General features: G+C 42.8%; 1 protein-coding gene across 2 annotated transcripts; it reads left to right on the forward strand.

Annotated features, from left to right (window-relative positions):
- The first annotated feature begins 1,169 nt into the window (after positions 1-1,169).
- On the forward strand, positions 1,170-24,640 carry LOC141334025 (uncharacterized). Of its 2 annotated transcripts, none has more exons than XM_073839174.1 (2): positions 1,170-1,458; positions 21,941-24,640. In XM_073839174.1, the coding sequence occupies exons 1-2, from the start codon at positions 1,206-1,208 to the stop codon at positions 24,295-24,297; spliced, it is 2,610 nt and encodes an 869-aa protein (XP_073695275.1). In that variant the 5' UTR covers positions 1,170-1,205; the 3' UTR covers positions 24,298-24,640. The 2 variants fall into 2 exon arrangements, with proteins under 2 accessions (XP_073695275.1, XP_073695274.1); XM_073839173.1 differs by having other exon boundaries at positions 1,170-1,373; positions 21,943-24,640.
- Positions 24,641-24,691: the final 51 nt, after the last annotated feature.

The raw sequence follows: 24,691 nt of genomic DNA on the forward strand, positions 1-24,691 counted from the left end.
AGTCTGTTTTTGTGACTAACGTTACCGTAGTATAGAAGACAATACAAGTTATTAGAAAAAATAGTACACAGCACTCTACAATCGCGCCGGAACGGAAGTAATCCAGCATCCTTATATTCCACCGGAAGTACGTCATTCACCGCCGTGCATGCAGCCTATTCATAGCCTTAGAAAGTAAACAGAAGAATGGATATCACTTAAAATCTCAAAATAAATCACTTAAAAAAATCTCAGTAGTATTTATAGCTTTGGAAATGTGTAACTGATCCTTTAAATCAATCCATCATCTGACAGTCTGAGTATGTTTTCTGTATGTGAATTTCTATTATTGTTTTTATCGCGTGGAGAGGACTTTTATTTTGTTGAGGAGGGATGATGTCATAAGGCTGCGCCACACTCCTGCATCTGTGTTTCTGCTGAAGAAAGGTTTGTGTTTTAATCCTTGGTCTAGTGTTTAAAACAAAAATAGCTCTCTGAAAATTATATAGCAGCAGTTCTCAACCCTATTCCTCATGCGTCTCTTATTTAACTCTGATTCAGATCACCAACTACATGAATGAACTGTGTTCAGATTGATATGATCCCCACATAGTGTTCATGGCTCACACAGACAAAGCTGTATATACCTTTGTAAAAAAATACGATTTAAATTCTCATTTTGGGAAATGCTGATACAGAGAACTGTGAGTTGAGTTAATAGCTAATGAATGTAACACGAATGTATCTAACAACAATAATGAGCAGTTTTTGTGAGTAACATGCGTCTAATTTCAGTCTCTGTTCATCATAAACACACTTTATTCACTGGCAAGAAATGATTAACAAATACAGCTTTTTAAAACTCAAAACAGCTGGGTTTCCACCCAAACGTGAAGAAAATCTTTTGAAAAAGAGTTTGCAAAGAAGTAACAAAAGTAACAAAAATGTTAATTAGATCTGTTTCTATCAGCTTGTAAACATTATGTATTATTTTTCATTATTTTATTCACTTGCAGTGCTAGTTTTTGAGTGTTTTTTTGTCTAGTCAGGTCATTTAAGTCCATTAACACTCACTCTGTCTGACTCCCTTACTAGTGTGCTGACTACAAAGGGACTAGTATGAGATTTAGTGTGCATTTCTTCTTCTGTCTGTTAATTATTCTCATCTTAAACACAGAAAACTCTTGCTGAAGTGACTGAGATCCACGTGACACACTGATATAAAGATGACGTTTATTAAAGCGGAGAGTGAAGACTTGAAGATTGAAGAAACATTCAGAGATACTGAGGAACAACAAACAAAGATGTTGTTTATTAAAGATGAGAGTGAAGATGTGGAGATTGAAGAATCATTTGGAGTCAAACATGAAGATCCTGAGGAACAACAAACAAAGATGATGTTTATTAAAGATGAGAGTGCAGATGTGGAGATTGAAGAATCATTTGGAGTCAAACATGAAGATACTGAGGAACAAACAGGTTGGTTTCATTCTCAAAGTCTTTTTTTAGTGATTATGTTTTATAAATATCGCTATCTCTGTTATTTGTCTTATTTAGTCACATATAAATAAGTAGTTTGTCTGACATTAATCTCAGTATCTACTTCTGAAATGAAAGCAATGGAAATCATTCATTTTTATCACTACAGTATCTACTTGCATAAAGCAATCTGTGAATGTGAGTGAGGTTTGTTGTCTATAAATGATGATTATATAATTCAGGGTCTGGAAAACATTATTTTCTTAAGACTACAAATAACAATCCTCATTTTTAAAAGGAAATGAGACTGAAAAACACTTTCTTGAGAAAGAAATGCAATAAGAGCTGTTTTTGTTTGTCAAATTTCCCTGTGATGCACATGAAAGCTGAATATTCAGAACTTCACATTATAGTCGAGAGAAGAGTATTTGAAGAGCTCTTTTGCCAAAACTCGATAAACGCCAAATAAAAAATAGTTTGTCATGCAATTTTGCCGTGTATGGAACCTATTCACTGCTCCATCAATGTTTCATGCCAAATCTTTATTTTCCTTGTTTAAAATGTACTGCAAGATGCAGTTTTTTTCCAAAACGCTATAAGCGCCGAACTTGTTTTTAGCCAAAATGCGATATGGGTCATTCCAGCTGGACTCATCAAATGGTCCTCACCTGACCCCCTCAATAGAATATATACAACATTTCAGATCTCTACTCTACTAAAAAAAAAAAAAAAAGGTCTGTTTTTTACCCCGTTTTGGCATCTCCAGAACTAGTTGTGCCAGGTCCATCAAATTTTCAGGGCTATGAGTCCTAGTCCAGAACTGCATGAATTACAACTCACAGCATTGCTACTGAATTTACACCTGAATGCTGGCCCTCTACTTTTTTTTGAAACTGTTACTTTAAGGGTTTTCAGATGTCCATAAAAACCTCACTTTTCAATGTATAAACATCAAACTTGGTAAATGGTCTGATATGTACCATGTCTTTCACATCCATGTTCAGAGCAATATTTGGCATGAATGACACCAGAAAAATGAGGCAAAACCCTTCCTAATTTTTTTAATATTTTATCAATAAGAACACGCTCTTTCGAAATAACAAGTTTCATGTTCACACCTGGTGTCATTCATGGGAAATATTGCTCTAAACATTGGTTTAAATTATTATTATTTTTTTTTTTCAATTTTTGGACCTTAATATCTCAACATCCATAAGACTCTGTTGTCAAAGGATGTGAAAGGCATGGTACTTATCAACCCATTTACCAAGTTTGATGCTTATACATTGAAAATTGAGGTTTCTATGGACATCTGAAAACCCTTTAAGTAATAGTTTCAAAGAAAAGTAGAGGGCCAGCATTAGGGTTGGGTCGATAGACGATGCCATCGTCCATCGCCGATGGCCAATAGACATCACGATGCTGAGCAGGCATCGCGATCCTCCGCTACGCCCCCGCAGCGCCCCGCCCCGCCCCCGCCGCAGCAGCAACCCGCTCACGAAAAACACACACTTAATCACTTTAAAGCCAAATGAAATGTATGCTTTCAATTTCTGCATCTTTATTTATTTTATTATTATTATTATGAGGAAATAATAACAAGGAAGTTGTTAGTGATCACAATACAAATTACAGTGAACTCCTAACAAATTACATGAAAGTTCGTTTACATTAATAAATGAGGCATACAAATCAAAATAATTTGAATTAAATTAGATTAAATAAACTACACCAAATATGCCCTTTTCATGGTTTTACCATAATGAACAGAGCTTGGAACAAAAACAAGAGAATATATTTTTTTTCCATCGAAAAACGAATGTACAATACAAAGCCTAGTATACATTATAAATAACACTTTATCATTGAAATACATTGGGAATATGGAAACACTTGGATTTGTGCCGAAAAACAGAGGTGCGTGAGCCCAGCGCGCTATTTTTAGTTTCGCTTTGTTTTAGTTTCTTAACTTTATATATTTTGTTTCATTTCTGTTCTGTTTTAAATACCTCTACATTTAAATCATTCGTTTTGGGTCAGGCGTCAGGGTAACTAACTTATAGCTATGTTTATAGTGTTTATAATGTTAATACATAATATTTCGCTCGATTTGGTATTATTTCTGATATTACCCTTTCTCTCTAAACATTCTGCTGCTCAGTAAATGCGTTTGGAGAGAGTGGGTTAAGCAGTAAGCAAACAATGAGAGCGTTATTGAACTTAAAAAAGCTGACTGGTCGAAAATATGTTAAGGACCAACACAAATGCATCTATATAAACCCGCGCTTGCTCTTGTCTCGTCTGCACGCACGCACTGTCACGATCTAATGCACTTGTTAATGCCGGATCTTTAAAAACAAATACCGGAACGCAAAAATCCAAAATCGGACATTTTCCAGAACAGGATCAGGCTCAAATTAAGCACTGGTGGACACGGTAGGCTACAATTAATTAATTCGTTATGAATAAATTATTTAACAACAACCATCCCTCACCCCCGCCCCCCGCAGACGATGCCATCGTCCATCGCGATGTTTCACATTAGACATCGTACGATGCCAAATTGGTCGACATCGCCCAACCCTAGCCAGCATTCAGGTGTGAATTCAGTAACAATGCTGTGAGTTGTAATACATGCAGTTCTAGACTAGGACTCTTAGCCCAAATTTGATGGACCTGGCACAATTGGTCTGGAGATATTTCAGTCTGAACATGGTCACTCAAACTGTGATACCGAAACAGGGTAAAAAAAATTACTTTTTACAGATTTTTTTTGTGAAAGTAGTATGCACTGTAGAGATCTGAATTTTTGTATATTATCTATTATCCATCACATAGATTTTTTTCAGACAAATCTGAGGAGGTCAGGTGGGGAACTTTTCCAAAATTTGATGATTCCAGCTGGAATGACCCGTATGTCCTCTCGTCCAATCAGAATTGAGCGTTGGACGCAATCCAACAAGGCGCGCTCTGAAGCGGGAGATGTTAGTCTTCAAAATGAGTTCTTTAAACTCTAACAACACTTTTGCTGGCCTAGATGAGCCAGTCAGACCTACACATGGGGGTAGAAAACGCCGACTGGACAGAGAACATCATATAACACAACAAAAGAAGAAGGTCCGTCCCTCAGGGGCCGTGTTAATACCCTCCGTGGGATGTCAACACAAGGCTGGTGCGACCGGTTTCTGTCAGGCCGAGAAACTGTCAGCGGATGACCTGATGATGAATTTTGTGAAGTTTTATGAAAAACCGAACAAGTTTGACCAGGACAGAGCCATACTTCATCTCCTGGACGTAACACGGGTGAAAAGGCAGCGTCTTAAAGTCCTGGACGTAAACAAACAAAAGGACCGAAACATCAGTCAAGTACATTCTTTTGTGCAGCAGTCACCCAGAGAGGGTCTCCTTTTGCAAGGCCACCTTCATTAAAGTGTTTGGTGAGTACAACTTTCGTTTCAGTGTTGCCTAGTTTAAAACCATTCTGTAGGTTTCTTCCCTGAGGCAAAGGTGTTTTGCTATAAACAAGCATGCTAACGTGACATGGAAAGTATTGATAAAAATACTAGCCTACTGATGCAAAATTCAGAATTTTATTCAGTTCATTCAGGGCTCTACAGTGCGACCATATCACTTGCATTTGCCACTGAAAATTACTACGTGCGACTATATTTAGGATTAGCATATTTGTGTTTCTATGTTTTTGAGTAATGTTTCACAGACATATCTCACCAATCCTTTCTTAAACAGTGTTTTTTTTTTTTTTTTTTGCAAAGGCCTATCTAAAGGGTTAATGGGGCTAAATGATAATCAACAGTAAAATTTACAAATTTTACCTCTTCCAATCTGTGAAGACCACAAACAATCAAGGATTCAGCATTATATGGTGGCATGGCTTTGCAATCAAAAAATGTGGTTATAATGAAAATCTGATGCTGCGCCAAAACTAACAATGCATGAAAGCCAATGTTCTTACTAATCGTCTCGGGTTACGTATGTAACCTAGTTCCCTGAGGGAACGAGACGCCGCGTCTAGAAACGCTATGGGGAACGCCATTGGCGGGCCGCACTCTGAATCATGTCTTACAACCAATGAAATGACGGGAGTGACGTCACAGGCGCGGTGACGCCATCGACCAGGAAGTATAAAGCACGTGCGTTTGACGCCCGCGGCAGCTCTTTAGAATTAAAGCGAGCGCCGCAGGGTGCGGGAATTATGGTTCGAGACGCGGCGTCTCGTTCCCTCAGGGAACTAGGTTACATACGTAACCCGAGACGTTCCCTTCCGGGAACTCGAGCCGCGTCTAGAAACGCTATGGGGAACGAGACTACCAACGCCCCCATAATTTCCAAACCCTGCGCTGTGTCTTCTAAACAGGATGGAAAGAAAAGAGCCCTTGTCTAGCCTTCCGCGGACAAAAGAGGCCCTATAGTCCTCGGCCCTCGGGCACACAAGGAAAGGTAGTCTTCCTCTGTCTGGTCGCCAGCCAGAGCGAGAGGTACTCGGCGGCCCTCAGGCATACGCAGAGTCTTAGTCCGTTGTCTGGGAATAGCCAGCACAAGAGGGACTGCAATAACCACTGTCTGTACGGACAGGTGGGAAGTGGTCCACGGTCCTCGGACCCACAAGGATGGTATGATCGACCTCAAGAGTATTCCTCGGCCCTCGGGCTCACGAGGAAAGGGTAGTCCTTTGTCTGGGGTTCTGCCAGAACAAGAGGGACTCCAGAGCTCGGCCTGGTGCTCCGCCAGGAGGCGAGAAAATAAGCCTTTGTCTAGCCTTGTGCGGACAACAGGGCACTGCAATCCCCAGCCCTCGGGCACACGGGGAGGACAGTATGGGCCTCTGCCTGGTAGCCAGCCAGTGCAGGAGGCACTCCTCGGCCCTTGGGCAGACGAGGAGTCTTAGTCCTTGGTCTGGAAAAAGCCAGAAACCAGAGGGACCGAATTACACTCGGTCTGGTGGAATTGCCAGAACGCGAGGAAGATAAACCATTGTCTAGTATTCTACGGACAAGAGGGTGATAAGGATCCTCGGCCCTCAGGCTCACGAGGATAGGATCCTTTGCTTGACATTGATTGGTGCAGAGGGAGAAATGGACCTCAGCCAGGTGGTCCGCCTCTGTCTGGTCGCCAGCCAGAGCGAGAGGTACTCCTCGGCCCTCGGGCTCACGAGGAGAGGGTAGTCCTTTGTCTGGGGTTCTGCCAGAACAAGAGGGACTCAAGGGCTCGGCCTGGTGCTCCGCCAGGACGCGAGAAGATAAGCCTTTGTCTAGCTTTATGCGGACAACAGGGCACTGCAATCCCAGGCCCTCGGGCCCACGGGGAGGACAGTATGGGCCTCTGCCTGGTAGCCAGCCAGTGCATGAGGCACTCCTCGGCCTTATTTGAAGGCAGACGAGGAGTCTTGGTCCGTGGTCTGGAGAAAGCCAGAAACCAGAGGGACCGAATTACACCCGGTCTGGGAAATTTGCCAGAACGCGAGGGAAATGGACCATTGTCTAGCATTCCGCGGACAAGAGGGTTGTATGATCCTCTGCTCTCGAGCACACGAGGATAAGAGCAGACCTTCTACTTGACTTACATACTTAGTGCAAGATCGTAAGCCTAGAGAGATACCCCTCGGCCTTCGGGCACTCGAGGAGTCTTAGTCCTTTGTCTGGGGATACGCCAGAGCAAGAGGGACTGAATAAGCTCTGCCTGGTGGACCTACCAGGGCTTGAGAGAAAGAACCTTTGTCTAGTTTTCTACGGACAAAAGGTGACATGATCCCCGGCCCTCAGGCCCACGGGGAATAGCAGTCCCTTGTCTGGAATTGGCCAGCACAGGGGGGACTAGCAGAGTAGTGTGATCCTCGGCCCTCGGGCCCACGAGGATCTGGAACCACTCCTCGGCCCTCAGGCACACGAGGAGAGTGTGGCGAGTAACGACTTTTCTTCTTTTAACTAAAAGAATGCGCCTTGAGAAGTCTCCTCCTGGCTGGGGAGATGGCTGATATTAGGTGGCTTACTGACTAGAGTCCAGAACGAAGGAGCCTGGAGTGGCTCTGAGGTCGATTTGGTAAAACCTGACAAACGTCAGGGGCGAAGACCAACCCGCAGCATTGCAGATGTCCTGGATGGGGACACCTGCCGTCAGAGCTTTCGAGGCAGAGAGGCCTCGAGTAGAGTGAGCCTTGACTCCGATCGGCGATGGGAGACCAGAGGACTCATAAGCGGTAGATATGGCATCAATGATCCATCTACTGATAGTGGGTTTAGCAGCTGGGTGGTCCTTCTTTGGGGGGCCATAGTAGACAAACAGCTGTTCTGATTTGCGCCACAGGGCAGCTCTGTGGACGTACGCATCTAATGCTCTGACTGGGCACATGCAATTGAACTTCCTGTGATCTGGCTCCAGGAAAGGAGGAGGATAAAACGCTTGCAGCGTGATAGGCTGAGGTGCTAGGGACGGGACCTTCGGTACGTACCCCACTCTAGGGTAGAGAAAAGCTTTGGCCATACCAGGGGCAAAGTCTAAATGAGAAGGGGCCACTGAAAGGGCCTGAAGGTCCCCTACTCTCTTCAGAGAGATCAGGGCTATCAGGAGCGCTGTCTTAATGGTAAGCACGCGGTCTGATATCTCCTCTATGGGCTCGAATGGAGGCTTGCATAGAGTTTCTAGCACGACAGCCAGGTCCCACGTGGGAACCCTTGGTTGCACTCGAGGCCTCAACCTGAGTGCACCGCGGAGGAAACGAATGACCAGGGGGTTTTTGCCCACTGAGAGGCCACCGAGAGGGGCGTGGAAGGCAGATATAGCCGCCACGTACACCTTCAGGGTGGAGTGAGCTAGCCCTGCGGAAAGGCGAGTTTGTAGGAACTCCAGAACTGTACCAACTGGGCAGTTGACTGGGTCGAAGCGGTGTTCATAACACCATCTAACAAACAGGTTCCACTTAAGGCCATAAAGTTTCCTCGTAGAGGGAGTTCTGGATTGGAGAAGGGTCTCAACAACCTCGGTTGAGAGACCGGCTCCTATGAGTTGTGCCCCCTCAGGGGCCACACCCATAACTTCCACCTCTCTGGGTGGGGGTGGCAAACTGCGCCTTCTGAGACAGGAGGTCCTTCCTGACGGGAATCTCCCATGGAGAGCCATCGAGGAGGGAGACTAGGTTCGGAAACCATACTTGGGCCGGCCAATACGGGGCTATTAGCAGCAGCCGTACTTGGAACCGGCGCACTCTTTCCAGAACTCCCGGGAGCAGAACGATCGGGGGAAAGGCGTACAGACGAAGCCTCGGCCACGTCTGTACCATAGCGTCCAGTCCGAGAGGAGCTGGAGGAACTAGAGAGTACCAGAGGGGACATTGCGATGTCTCTCGAGTCGCGAAGAGGTCCACCTGAGCCTGGCCAAATTTTCTCCAAATCTGCTTCACTACTGCTGGGTGAAGCATCCATTCCCCGGGCCTCGGCCCCTGCCTCGACAGGACGTCTGCTCCCACATTCAGATGTCCAGGAATGTGGACTTCTCTCAGGGAGAGAAGCTTTCCTTGAGACCACAGGAGGATCCGGTACGCCAGCTTGAACAAGGGGCGTGAGCGGGTCCCTCCTTGATGGTTTATATAATACACTACCGCAGTGCTGTCTGTACGGACCAACACGTGGCGGTTTCTTAGGTCTGGAAGGAAACACTTCAGGGCCTGGAACACAGCTAACATCTCTAGGCGATTTATGTGCCATGAGAGAAGAGGACCACTCATGACCGCTCCCCATCCAGTAAGGGATGCGTCCGTCGCTAGTGTGACACGGCGACACGGAGTTCCCAGAACTGGACCCTGAGAGAGGAACCAGGGTTTCTTCCACATAGCCAAGGCAGCGCCGCGTGACCTTGATCTTGCAGAGTGGGTTTCCCCTCGGGGAGAACCCCCTGGTTTTGAGCCACCACTGTAGTGGTCTCATGTGCAGCAGTCCAAAAGGTATCACGTTGGATGCGGCTGCCATAAGACCTAACAGTACTTGGAAATGTTTGACAGTGAGTGACTGGCCTAGCTTGACCGCATTCGCTGCAGTAAGGATCGACTCGATCCGAGCAGGAGACATTCTTGCCTGCATCGTGGTCGAATCCCACACCACGCCTAAGTAAGTGGTCCTCTGTAATGGAGAAAGTACACTTTTCTTGGCGTTGAGTCTCAACCCTAATTCTTTCATGTGAGCGAGAACGACACCTCGGTGTTGAACCGCTAAACTGCTCTGAGCTGGCTAGGATGAGCCAGTCGTCTATGTAGTTGAGTATGCGGATGCCCTGGAGTCGCAGAGGAGCCAGAGCAGCATCCACACACTTTGTGAAAGTACGGGGAGAGAGAGCTAGGCCGAAAGGAAGTACTCTGTATTGGTAAGCTTCGCCCCTGAAAGCGAACCTGAGGAACTTCCTGTGGTGAGGAAGGATGGAGACGTGAAAGTATGCGTCTTTTAGATCTATCGTGACAAACCAGTCCTCGGACCTGATTTGTGACACTACTTGCTTGATAGTGAGCATTTTGAACTTCAGTTTCTTTACTGAGCGGTTCAATTGCCTGAGATCTAAAATGGGCCGGAGCCCTCCATCCTTCTTGGGAACTATGAAGTGCCGGCTGTAGAACCCGGATTCTCTGTCTTGAGGAGGGACCACCTCGATGGCCTCCTTCCTTAAAAGAGTTTCTACTTCTTGTTCCATTACCAGACCCTGCCCGGGGTTTACTAGAGTTGGGAATACCCCGTTGAAAGGTGGCGGCTTGGCGCCGATCTGAATGCAGTAACCCTTCTCTACAGTCTGCAGGACCAGGGTGGCCGCGGATTCTTAAAAAGTCTTAAATTCCGTTGTCTTAAAATAAGGCCTTTAAATGTCTTAATTTGTCTTAAATCTAAATCCAAGGGTCTTAAATTTTTTACACTTTGAAAAGGAAAAGTTTATCGTTTTGAGGAGAATCTCCTGCGCACGTTCTAAATCTGTTCTGTTGCTAGACACGCGCTTGCTTGACAACGCCTCAGTGTTGCCAGATTTAGCGGGTTTCCGCCCAACTACACGCATTTGATTTGCAGATTAACTGTTAAGTTTAATTATCATAGAGTAAAAGTTTATAATTAGCACATGTTTTTACGTTGCCGCACACTAGGGGTGGGCGATATGACCTAAAATTAATATCACGGTATTTTTCATCTTTTGAACGGTGCCGGTATAATATCACGGTATTACTTTTTTTGGTACATTTTCGGAGAAGTAGCCTGTCCTGTCCATTTAGTATGTGAATAAAGTTAATCTTTTCATAATATAATAAGTATATGGTAGGTATCCTTATCAAAAAGAGACATGGGAGAGTATTATGCATTCTCAACATATTTATTTTGCAAAAAACCTAAAGATCTTACTTAACAGTGTACAACAAAACAAAAATTATTTTTTTAAATTTAATTTCTGCAATATTTAAAACCTTTAAATAACTGGGGGAAATCAACCCATGGCAACAGTTTAAAAGTAGACCAATTCTGTGTGGAAAAACGCGGACTTGGCAACCCTGCATCCAACATGAGCTGCTGGAGTTAATGTCTTTGCACACGTGAGTACGAAATTTTCGTCCGACATTTTTGCACGTTAAAAAAAATACAGGTTATGTTAATCGAGTTTACACACTGCCTCTGAAACTTTCATCCGTCATAAAAAAATTTGGATCATGATTGATGTTCTGCATTTTCACATCCATAATAAGCATTTTGATAAGGATGGCGAATATGAGAAAACTAAAAAAAAAAAAAACATATACGAAAACCGGACTCAGTGTACAATGACCTTTAGATTTGAACGATCACGGGTCGAAAGTAAAGAGAGATGACAAAAATAGACTGGAGGATTTGTTGCAATCTTGTACTCACTGACAAATATCTATTATAAGATGTGCTGCTCCCTTTACAAAATCGAAAGTAAACGTAAACAGGCCGGTCGCGTTCGCCTCGCGCCTGCTCAATTTGTGATCCGCTGTGTAAATCCTTTGGCCGGCCGACCGGGAAAAGTCACGGTCGTCCCGATTGCCACTCCGCCCCTGGTATAGGCTACAGGGCCGACCTTTCTTCACGATGTTTCACCAGCCGTTTAATGGCCACTCCCCTTTTACCTACCACCTGCAAAGCTGATACGAATATGTTTTACTTTTTTATTTACAACAAGATATATAGTATAAGGACAGGTATTCAGACCACAACTGAACGTTTGAAGAAAATTTAATGTTTTAAATATACCGGTATTGACGGTATTAGAAAATCCATGTCGTGGCGCTATCTCACACCGGTGATGACTATGACACCGGTGTACCGCCCACCCCTACCGCACACACCTGACGCGAGCACACGCAGAGAGAGAGAGAGAGAGAGGCGCGCGGCGCGATTCACACAGATTGATTCCTCTTTAACTGCTATTTGAACGGAAACGTACATACCAAGTCATGTCTTAATACCCGTTTTGGTATTCTGTTTAACAGTCGTTTATGTCTTCAGTGAACCGAAACAGCTGAGAAAGAGATGCGTGCATTTGGCCTTAAAGAGACAGCGTCCTATAAATACCTGCAGTGAGAAACACTAGTTATTTTACAATTAATTATTAAATTTCCCCTCCTGAATACTAGTGTTATTGATTTTATTACTAACTTTATGTTGTATTCATTTACACTTGTCATTTGTGTAATTGTTCTTGTTTTGTTACTGAACTTTAGTTCAGATAGTAGTTTTTGCTGTGGATGAGAAGTAGCCTACCTAAAGTAAGCATTCAGTAATTAGGAAAAAACGAACTTTTTTTTTTTTTTCTGTTCCGAAAAATGATCCGATCCATGACTCAAAATCCGTGTTTGTTACACTGTTACATTGGCTTCAAAGTGTGTGAGAGCCTTGACTTTGTCATGGAATAGAAAATAATTTCTTCTTCTGGAATAGTGTTTTCTGTTGAATATTCCCAAGAATAATCAGTTAAATAAAATAATAATTTAAAATATCTTCATAGTTTTGTGCTAGACTTTTGCGGGACTTTCAATTTGGTCTTAAATTTAGTTTGAAAATGGTATTAAAAAGTCTTAAATTTAACTTGGTCAAACCTGTAGACACCCTGAGGACCCATGTGGAGACATTCGGCAGTAGTTTCCACGCTGCCAGAAAATCTACTAAGGGAACCAGCCTCTCGAGACTGGCTTCTGGATTTGTTTGAGGAACTAGCTCAGGGACCTGAAGCAGCGAACTGGCAGGGAGCTCCTGAACTAGTTTCTCTAAAGACCCCCGTGGGGGTTGCGAACTCTCTAGGGCCGCTACGTTTCCGGGCGGAACAGCTAGATGATGTTCGTGGGAGATTGCCGCGCCCTGCAACACTGGCAGGGTTAGCTGACGAATCTCCTGAGGGCCCCGAGGGGGTTCGGTGGCCACTTTGAGTGGCGCCGAATAGACCCCCTCGAGAGGGGCTGCCCTCGTTGGCCCTGGGACATGACCGTCAGGGCCGTTTAGCCAAGGACCTCTTCGACTGGAGGACGACCCTCAGGTCAGGCCTCTTCTTAGAGGTCCTCGACTTAGAGCGTTGCTGGCCCCGTCCTCTAGGTCGGCCGACCGGAGGAGCACGAGCGGCAACGCTCTGTTTCTGTGCCTCTCTGTACGAGGAGCTCGTTGACGGCTGAGGCTGCTCCCGTCCAGCAGCCTCAGAGGACTAAACGCGGCGAGGAGTTATGTCCTGAACGCCGCTGCCTGCTTCCTGGCCTCCTGGTGCCTGGCGACAACTGTGTCCACCGAGGCACCGAAGAGGCCGGAGCCTGGCTCTATCGGGGCGTCCAGCAGCATTGCCCTGTCCTTGGCTTTCAGTGCGGACAGGGACAACCAGAGATGTCTCTCCGCGGCCACCAGGGCTGCCATAGACCTGCCCACTGCAAGGGTGGTCTCCTTGGTGGCGCGGAGGGCGAGGTCTGCTGTGCGCGGCATCTCTGATATATTGACCTCCTCGCCGTCGTTAAGCTCCTTCAGCAGGTCAGCCTGGTAGGCCTGAAGGATGGCCATGGTGTGAAGACATGAACCAGCCTGACCTGCTGCCGTATAAGCCTTGCCCACCATGATTGAGGTGTTTTTGAGTGGCTGGGTGGGCAAGGACGGAGCCTTCAGGGACGATGCCGAACAGGGTGCCAGATAGCCCGCAAGCGTCTGTTCAACCCGTGGCATCGCCCTATAACCGTACTCCCCCGCACCCCCCACGTTAGCATAACTCTCAGTGGGATGGTAGAGACGGAAAGAGTACGGCTTCCCCCATGATCTAGAGATCTCTTTATGTAGATCAGGGAAGAAGGGAAGGCTCCGTGTGAGAGGTGCTGACTTTGTCCGCAGGAAGCGATCATCTAGTCTGCTTGCCTGCGGCTCATGAGTTTGTTCAGCGGGCCAGGAGATGTTCAGTTTGGCTACCGCATTAGTCAGCACCTCCACGAGCTCCTCGTAGTGAGGCGTACGGGGTGGCTGTGGTGGTTCATCCAGGCTCTCCATATCAGCCTCCTCGGAGGAAGATATGTGGAGCTCTGGGATCTCCTCTGGGGGGGAAGAGGCCGCGGTGCGGGCTTCCTCATCCAGAAGGAGATCGCTCGCGCCGCTGAGTGAGGGAGGAGATAGGGGGTCACCCGTCTCCAAACCCTCCAGCAGGTCGAGCTGCGAGCCCCACGAGTGGCGACGCCGCTCCGCCTCGGCGGAAGCGGGGCCGGACCCGCGGGGCGCGCTGGCGAAAGCCCCCTTCTCGAAGAGGGCTTTCCGGGAATGGAGCACCCGCAGCGGCAGGCGTTCACACTGCGGACAGTCAGCCTTTTCTGAAGACTGTGCATGCTCCGCTCCCAAACACACCACGCATAGACTGTGAGTATCCCCACCAACTATGAAACGTTGGCAGGGAGGGACACACTTTCTATGCCTCTTAACAGCCACCAAACTCTTTTTAAGTTGTTTTGAAGCCATTCTACTCAAATAAAAGGTGTGCAAACTGGCACAAAAAACAGCAGAATGGCAGACAGACAGACACAGAGCGCTCTCGCTGAATGACAAAAGCTGACGCGGGCGTCAAACGCACGTGCTTTATACTTCCTGGTCGATGACGTCACCGCGCCTGTGACGTCACTCCCGTCATTTCATTGGTTGTAAAACATGATTCAGAGTGCGGCCCGCCAATGGCGTTCCCCATAGCGTTTCTAGACGCGGCTCGAGTTCCCGGAAGGGAACTTTCACATGTCCAAGACTGTTGAAAAGGTTAAAAAAAATCCAGTCCACAATTACCTGTTATATTGAAAATAAGTCATTTTGTGTGTATTTGTTTCCAAAATCAGTGACATAATTTATGAACTTGGCAAATAAAGAGTCAAAATCCTGAATTTCTTCAAAAGATTTAGAAGTTTTGATCAGGACTGAGGTTGATTAACAGATTTATACAAAAAATTGCTTTAACAGAAAAAAGTGGCCAAATTGAGACTCAACAGCAACCCTCAGTGGACGAAAACATCCCCAACAACACATAAGGGTTAATATTTCTGTATTCAAAACTATGTTTAAAACCTTAATCTCAACATGAATTTATGAATTTGATTGCACTCATGTCTCCTCTGAGCCTCATTAAACATATGAAAAGGTAAAAATAAAGGTTAAATCACGTTAAGGAGTCAAATTTCACATTGTAATGGGAAGGCAATTTTTTAATCAGATTTTTGGATTATTGTTATTATATTGACTGTGCTCCTTTTTTTCACCTCCTAACAAGAAAAATAAGCATAGAGCCCAGTTCAATGAATTAAATTTTGAATTGAATTGGAATTACAGGAAGTGGAACTGATTTCATTGCAATTCAGAGAAATTCATTATTATCACATATCTAGGCAAGGCAAGGCAAGTTTATTTATATAGCACATTTCATACACAATGGTAATTCAAAGTGCTGTACATAACAGGAATAGCATAAAATCATAGTCATAAAAATTTTAAATAATAATCACACAAACAGAAGAACATTTTAAATGATTTTAAAATTGATTTAAATTAAGTAAAAACAGTAGGAATGGTTAACAATAACAACAATAAAAACAGAAAAATCGATTTTAAAATTAATTAGCACAGTAAAATGATTATACATAAAATAATGCAATCTGTTCGGTCGTAGAAGAGTGCTCATTCAATAAATGCACAACTAAACCGGTGAGTTTTGAGTCTGCATTTAAATGTGTCTAATGTATTAGCACATCTGATCTCTTCTGGAAGTGGATTCCCCTTGTTTTGTGTGAACTCTTGATATCACTAACTGACTCGATCCTAGTGATCTGAGTTGTCTGTTAGGTTTGTATAAAGTGAGCATATTTGCAATGATTGTGCACCGTCAGTGTGCATATCAGTGAGGTCAATAAGTATTTGATCACCCTGTGATTTTGCAAGTTCTCTGACTTAGAAATCATGGAGGGGTCTACAATTTTCAGCATAGGTGCATTTCCACTGTGAGAGACAAAAATCCGGAAATTACATTGTATGATTTTTTTTTTTTTTTTTTTTTTTTACAATTTATTTGTGAGTTACTGTGTCAAATAAGTATTTGATCACTTGCTTATCAGCCAGATTTCTGACCCTCAAAGACCTGTTTTTTTTTGCTTTTAAATAGTCCAGCTACATGATTCTAAATTAGTAGCACCTGTTTGAGGTTGTTAGCTGTTATAAAGACACCGGTGCACCCCACAATCAGCCAAAGTCTAAGTAGCAACATGGGCAAAACCAATGAGGTGTCAAAAGACACGAGACAAAATTGTAGACCTTCACAAAGCTGGAAAGGGCTACGGGGAAATTGCTAAGCAGCTTGGTGAAAAAAGAACAACTGTTGGAGCAATTGTCAGAAAATGGAAGACGCTTATGATGACTGTCGATGTCCCTCGGACTGGGGCCCCACGGAAGATCTCTCCTCGTGGGGTATCAATGATGCTAAGAATGGTGAAGAATCAGCCCAGAACTACACGGGAGGAGCTGGTCAATGCTGTGAAGAGAGCTGGGACCATCGTTTCCAAGGCTACTATCAGTAATACACTAAGACGTCATGGTTTTAAATCTTGCATCGCACGGAAGGTTCCCCTGCTTACGTCAACCCATGTCCAGGCCCGTCTGAAGTTTGCCAGGGACCATCTGGATGATCCAGAGGAGTCATGGGAGAAAGTCTTGTGGTCAGATGAGACCAAAGTAGAACTTTTTGGTCTTAACTCCATTCGCCGTGTTTGGAGGAAGAAGAATGATGAGTATCATCCCAATAACACCATACCTACAGTGAAGCATGGGGCTGAAAGCATCATGCTCTGGGGGTGTTTTTTTTTTTTGCACAGGGGACAGGACAACTGCACTGTATTAAGGAGAGGATGAACGGGGCCATGTATTGTGACATATTGGGCAAAAACCTCCTTCCCTCAGTCAGAGCATTAAAGTTGTGTCTTCCAACATGACAATGACCCAAAGCACACAGCCAGGAAAACCAAGTAGTGGCTCCGTAAGAAGCCCATCAAGGTTCTGGAGTGGCCTAGCTTGTCTCCAGACCTAAATCCAATAGAAAATCTTTGGAGGGAGCTGAAACTCCGTGTTACTCAGTGACAGCCCCGAAACCTGATGGATCTAGAGAAGATCTGTATGGAGGAGTGGGCCAAAATCCCTCCTGCGGTGTGTGCAAACCTGCTAAAGAACTACAGGAACCGTTTGACCTCTGTAATTGTTAACACAGGCTTCTGTACCAAATATTACATTTTTGACTCAAGTGATCAAATACTTATTTGACACAGTAATTCACAAATAAATTGTTAAAAAAATCATGCAATGTGATTTCTGGATTTTTTTTAGATTCTGTCTCTCACAGTGGAAATGCACCTATGCTGAAAATTGTAGACCCCTCCATGATTTCTAAGTAAGAGAACGTGCAATCAGAGAACGTGTATCAGTGAGAATGTGATACTTTTAACATAAACTTTTCTTCCTAATTGAAGTACAGACACTAACATTAACTAACTACAGTGATTTCATACTGGCTCTAATCAATGTATGACAATTTAAATGATACGACCTTTGATGGAAATTTTGTCTAGGAATTTAAAAGGAGTAACATTGAGATGACCAAAAGAAGAAGCTAATAGTAAAAGTGGCAAGAGAAACTCAGGACCTCAAATTAGTACCACAAAAGATTTATTGCTCCCAAAACCATGAATATTTACAAACATTTAGGAAAACAAAATATTTACAAACATTTAGGAAAACAAAATATTAAACAATGAGAATTTATAAAACCAAGACAAACGGGAGAGGAACTGAAAGTAGCGCTAGAAAATCAAAGAAATAAATATAACAAAAAGATCCCCATGTCTCCTCCAGATCCTCTAAATAAGAAAACAAAAATATGAAATAGAAATCTTCAGCGCAAATGCGGCATAAACTTACTCTGACTAAAAAACACAAAAATACACATTTAGCGCACTTCACTTAACTAGTGTGTCTAATACAGAGTAAAATCCTGCGTGCAAGGTATGTATGTCACACGACTTACTAGGCTGTTCCGGGGTCTCCCTTGTCTGTAGACAGCAATAAGATCACAAATTTAAGTGGAGCAAAAGCAGGCTAGAGGTATCAAAGATACAGCGTTAGTCTCGAACGCCTATGTCATAAGTAACAAATCTTTACACAGGTATTTCCAACAAATCTCACGCTAGTCTCGTAAGCAATTAACAATAGTAGCAGATAAACAAACAGCCAGTGACACCAAAAGTTAAAACACACACTCCGTCTTCTGGTTGCCGCTTCCAATTTAAAGGTCTCTAGGCAGATAACGATAGGCAGAGATCACACACCGTCACGGGTAACCAACGATGATTGACAGCCACACCAGCGAATAGAGTTCCGAAGGTAGGCGGTACCTAAAAAAAACCGCTAAGTGAAAGAACAGAGAGAGAGAGAGAGAGAGAAAAAAAGAACATACACAAGGAAAACAGTGTACAGTTCGTAACCCTAAACTATTTACTTTCACAGGCATCAGCAAAGACCGTGTGTCCCGGGTGGCTAAATATTATGCGGAGACTGCAGAGGCTCGCCCAGAGAGAAGAGGCGGTGCACGGCACAGTGAGGAGCACAACTGGAGAAGGCAACTCATTGTTGAGCACATCCAGTCTTGAGAGGAGCACCACTGACCTGAATGTTCATGCAGGCCCATAGGAACTTCGGCGTGTAACTCGTCCCGCACCGTTTGTCATAGACCCATGAATGACATCTCAAATCGACCGGGTTATTGAGGAGAGATGTGCTTTGACTTTTCTTAGCGATCGGGCGTACGATTATCGTACAGTTGGCGAGAAATTTGGGCAAAAACTCAGATAGACTTAACATTGCCATAAAATTTGTGCGATCATATCTTTGGATCAGAAAGTCATAGAGAGCTGGCGGTTGGCTCTTTTTACTTGTCCTATCAAGTAGCCAATATATACTGACATAAACGCTTCACAGTCACCGCCCTAGCAACCGAAGTCCGAGTTTTTGCCACTGCAAGCACCACTCACATTTTCTTCAGTCTTTTATCTGCAGGGCCAGCCATTATGGCCGCAAGTATCTCCCCAGTGACCTGAATGTGCACAAGATGCATGAGCTCTTTGAGGCTCAGACCAGCAACTCTCTCTATTACTCTGTGTTCTCCAAGGATTTCAATCTTGGCTTCGGTCACCCAGCTACAGATGCATGCTCAGATTGTGCCAAGCACAAGATTAGGATTACAGATCCAAACCTAACTGAGACAGAGAAGATGGATTTATGATGATGAATATTTTTAATAATGCGTTTTTTTTTTTTCAATGCATATGTAGTGAACAAATTTGTTACAGGTTTGACACTTTACTATAAAAAGACTTTGAATGTATTACTAAATAACTTATTGAATATTGTAATTAGTTTTTACAGGTTCGGCACTGAATGACTATTAGCCTAAATGTGTTATTAAATGATTTGAATGTAATGTTAACGTTGTATTTTTATTATCTAATGTTATTGTGTTCTTTTTTGTAATTATTTGTTTTATGTGGTGGACAATATTGAAACATAAAATTGATATTTTACTATTTAGTTTGTTACTATTTATTTGGCTGTTATTTATTTCATGCATTTGTTTCATATTCCTGCTGCATGTTCTCTTGTTGATGTTGTTGTTTTTTTGTTTTTTACATAAACCAACGATTTCTTAATAAAAGGATTTGTATTGTTTTGAAAAAAAAATACTTTGACAATTTTGTTTTTTCATTTAACAATCATTGTTTAACATGTTCAGACTGAGCCAACAGACCATTTTAACAGGATAAGTTCAATATTAACAAAATGTAAAAAAAAAAAATCATTTTCATGAAAACTATTAAAATGGATTTATAGCGTTTTGGAAAAGAGCTCCTCATTTATTTGTTGTAATTTCCCACCACTAATCTGTGGTCATGGATGTTTATTTAACAAGCACATCTATCTGTCGGTGCCAATAGCCTCGTAGACAGTATGCCGACATAAAATGCTGTGGAGTTTTGGGCGTCCAAATAATTGACCTTTCCCGATCCAGTCCCCTTCTTTCTGTCCCACTTCTTTTAAAACTCTCAATTTAAAAAAGTGAAAATGCCTTGAAAAGGTTTTTGTCTATCATGCTGTTTTCATAACCTTATGTTTTGGTTTTGAGATTACAGGTTACACCTTTTGTAGTTGTTTAGTGGAAATACAGTGGAATTTGTGAACCCCTTGCTGAATCTGTGGAAATGTGAATAATCTTAACAAAATAAGAGAGATCATAAAAAGAAAATATGTAGCACTGTCCTGAGTAATATGTATTACATAAAAGATGTTTACATATAGCTCACAAGACAAGAACATTTTGGGAACCATTGGTTTCTTAATACTGTCTGTGGTTACCTGGATTATCTACCACTAGGGACAGGACGATAAATCATTGCAGTGCGAATCCAGAAATGATTCGGCATCGATTCTGAGATTTTCAGATCGTGATTCTTTCTCAAATCGATTCTGAGTTTGGTTTTAAACAACAGATGGCACTGCTTGCTTTAGGAACAGCCGTACTCTGCTTGCTTCCAAATCCTTACACGCACTTCAACCTGAAATAACCATTCATACAACTTTAAAATCGTATTACAAGTGTGTTCACATTGGGTTGTGTTTACATTAATCTCACGTCATAAAAGCATTCTGAGCCGAGGTGAATTTACACAACTCTTCTGCTCTCTTCTTCTTAAGCATTTGAGTGTGCGGATAAAAACTAAATTAGAGCGCCATCTGCTGTTAAAAAATCTAATCTCAGAATCGATTCCAAAGAGATTTCAGAATTGATCCGCGAACCAATTTATCGTTCCATCCTTATCTACCACCTTTTTTGTTTAGTGATAGTTGTTCATGAGTCCCTTGTTTGTTCCAGAACAGTTAAACTGAGCACTGTTCTTCAGAAAAATACTCCAGGTCCTGCAGATTTTGTTCAGTTTTCAATCATATTTGAACCCTTTCCAGCAATGACTGTATGATTTTGAGATCCATCTTTTCACACTGAGGACAACTGAGGGACCACGCGATGTATTAAGAAAGTAGATGTCCAAATTTGTCTTCTTTTGTTACATTTTTTTTTTTTTTTTCCATTCAGTACTGCCCTTCGGAAGCAACCAAAGATGCTTGCATATTTCCCGGAAGACAATTTAAATACAATTTACCTTGATCTTCAAACTCAAGAAGTTTTTTTGCATGGTGTTTCCTTCTGGAGCATCAGTGAGTGTTTGGACCTTCTGTAATAGTTGTGTTTGAGTCCCTCAGTTGTCCTCAGTGTGAAAAGATGGATCTCAAATCATACAGTCATTGTTGCAAAGAGTTCAAATACACAAAAATGCTGAAAACTGGAGAATCTGCAGCACCTGGAGGATTTTTCTGAAGAACAGGCCTCAGTTTATCTGTTTACAATAGAGGTGCCCAACCCTGTTCCTGGAGATCTACCTTCCTGCAGAGTTTAGTTCCAACTCTGATCAAACCCACCTCTCTGCAATTATCAAGTGCTGCTTCAGATCCTAATTAGTTGGCTCAGTTGTGTTTGATCAGGGTTGGAGCTGAACTCTGCAGGAAGTTAGATCTTCAGGAACAGGATTGAGCACCCCTGGTTCAGAACAAACAAGGGACTGTTGGATCATCTAGGTAACAGAACCAAGGGTTTCCAAACATAATTCCAGCTAGTTTTTGACTATATGTAAACATCTTTCATGTAATACATCTTACACAAAAAAACATGCATTTTGTATTATCTCTCTTATTCTGTTAAAATTATTCACATTTTTACGGATTCCCAAACTTTCAAATGTCACTGTAGGATCTAGCGTACATGAGGTTGGATTTGATGTTTTAATTTTTTTATGTCTGTAGCTTTTTACCAATACACAGGTGTTAACTTTTTTTTTTTTTTTTCTTTTTAGACCTGATGCCACTGAAAGAGGAGAGTCAAGAACTGAATGTAATGGAAGTAAAAAATGAGGAATGCCATGATTTCATGGCTGGGGAAAAATCTCTGAGCTCCTCGCAGACTCATAAAACTAAACCTGGTAAGAACCCTAAAGTCCAAAAGAAAGTACACACCGGAGAGAAGCCTTTCACCTGTTCTCAGTGTGGGAAGAGTTTTGCTCTAAAAGGAACTCTTAAAGTTCACTTGAGAACTCACACTGGAGAGAAGCCTTACTCCTGCCAAGAGTGTGGGAAGAGCTTTGCACTAAAAGGAACTCTTAAACTTCACATGAAACTTCACACCGGAGAGAAGCCTTTCACCTGTTCTCAGTGTGGGAAGAGTTTTGCATTAAAAGGAAGTCTTAAAGTTCACTTGAAAACTCACACTGGAGAGAAGCCTTACTCCTGCCAAGAGTGTGGGAAGAGCTTTGCACTAAAAGGAAAGCTTAACTTTCACATGCAAGTTCACAAAGAGAAGCCTTTCACCTGTTCTCAGTGTGGGAAGAGTTTTGCACTAAAAGGAACTCTTAAACTTCACATGAAAGTTCACACCGGAGAAAAGCCTTTCACTTGTCCTCAGTGTGGGAAGAGTTTTGCATTAAAAGGAAGTCTTCAAGTTCACTTGAAAACTCACACTGGAGAGAAGCCTTACTCCTGCCAAGAGTGTGGGAAGAGCTTTGCACTAAAAGGAAAGCTTAACTTTCACATGCGAGTTCACAAAGAAAAGCCTTTCACCTGTTCTCAGTGTGGGAAGAGTTTTGCACTAAAAGGAACTCTTAAACTTCACATGAAAGTTCACAAAGAGAGACCTTTCACCTGCCAACAGTGTGGAAAAAGTTTCAGTCAAAAAGAGAGCTTTGAAATTCACTTAAAAATCCACGCAGGAGAGAATCCTTACATTTGCTCTCAGTGTGGAAAGAGTTTTAAAGAGAAAAAAAACCTTAATGTCCACATGAAAACTCACACAGGAAAGAAACCCCACAGCTGTAAACTGTGTGAGAAGAGCTTCACGCGTAAAGAAGGTTTGAGGTGCCATATGAGAATCCACGATGGAGGGAAGCCTTTTGTTTGTAATGAATGTGGAAAGCTTTTCAGATATAAAAGAAGCCTTAGACATCACATGAACTTTCACTCTGGAGAGAAATGCTTTAAATGTCATGTTTGTAAAAAAATTTTCACCAACGAGAATACCTTTGAGAATCATGTAAAAAGACACGTCGTAGAGACGCCTCACAAATGCCATCACTGTCAAAAGAGTTTCAGCCAAATACAAAAGCTGGAGGATCATATGAGAATCCACACTGGAGAGAAACCCTTCTCCTGCCCTCAGTGTGGAAAGAGCTTCACAGCTAAAGCATACCTTAATATTCATATGAAAGTTCACACTGGAGAAAAGCCTTTCACTTGTCCTCAGTGTGGAAAGAGTTTTGCAGTAAAATCAAATCTTAATATTCATATGAAAGTTCACACTGGAGAAAAGCCTTTCACTTGTCCTCAGTGTGGGAAGAGTTTTGCACTAAAAGATAGTCTTAAAGTTCACTTGAGAATTCACACTGGAGAGAAGCCTTACTCCTGCCAAGAGTGTGGGAAGAGCTTTGCAGTAAAAGCAAAGCTTAACCTTCACATGCGAGTTCACAAAGAGAGACCTTTTACCTGCCAAGAGTGTGGAAAATGTTTCAGTCAAAAAGAGAGCTTTGAAATCCACTTAAAAACCCACGCAGGAGAGGCACCGTTCATTTGCTCTCAGTGTGGAAAGAGTTTTGAAGAGAAGAACAACCTTAACGTCCACATGAAAACTCACACAGGAAGGAAACCCCACACCTGCAAACTGTGTGAGAAGAGCTTCACGCGTAAAGAAGGTTTGAGGTGCCATATGAGAATCCACGATGGAGGGAAGCCTTTTGTTTGTAATGAATGTGGAAAGCTTTTCAGATATAAAAGAAGCCTTAGACATCACATGAACTTTCACTCTGGAGAGAAATGCTTTAAATGTCATGTTTGTAAAAAAATTTTCACCAACGAGAATACCTTTGAGAATCATGTAAAAAGGCACGTCGTAGAGAATCCTCACACATGCCATCTCTGTGAAAAGAGTTTCAGCCAAAGACAAAAGCTGGAGGATCATATTAGAATCCACACTGTAGAGAAACCCTTCTCCTGCCCTCAGTGTGGAAAGAGCTTCACAGCTAAAGCAAACCTTAAGGTTCACACTAGAGTTCACACTGGAGAGAGGCCTTGCAAGTGCACTCAGTGTGAACAGAGTTTCAGATATCACACAGACCTGAAACGGCATATGCAAACATCCCATCCTGAAAAGAAAATGCTGATTTAAATTCGCGCGACAAGAGGTTTGGGAAAAGGGGGCAGTAGTAACATGGGGCCTCATTCGTGAAACTTACATAAATATATGAGTTAATTCCGAGTTATTTGCACGTAAAACAGCCATCCCATTTTTCCTGGGACAGTCCTTTATTTCAGTTTTAGTGTCCGGACTTATTTTGAAAAACTCATCAGTTGCCCTATCGTGTCTCCAATGTCTATCATGTGGAGTTTTTGTTTTAAAGGGACAGCAGCCTAATTAAATACCTGTCTGTCATTAATGTTAATAGAACAACAAAAGATGCTACACAAATGTATCCATGTTTAATAAATCTACTGTATTTGAAAAACATTTATTTTATCTTTGTCATTTGTCTTACTATTTGTAATTTGAGAAAGAGAGAGAG

Source organism: Garra rufa, chromosome 4, assembly GCF_049309525.1.
Source record: "Garra rufa chromosome 4, GarRuf1.0, whole genome shotgun sequence".
Lineage (NCBI taxonomy): Eukaryota > Metazoa > Chordata > Actinopteri > Cypriniformes > Cyprinidae > Garra > Garra rufa.

What these genes read in the sequence shown, in the direction of transcription:
- LOC141334025 (XM_073839174.1), top strand. Translation starts at nt 1,206, where the DNA reads ATGACGTTTATTAAAGCGGAGAGTGAAGACTTGAAGATTGAAGAAACA. An exon ending in AGATACTGAGGAACAAACAG is followed by an intron (nt 1,459 to 21,940) that starts GTTGGTTTCATT and finishes TTTTCTTTTTAG; the next exon opens with ACCTGATGCCACTGAAAGAG.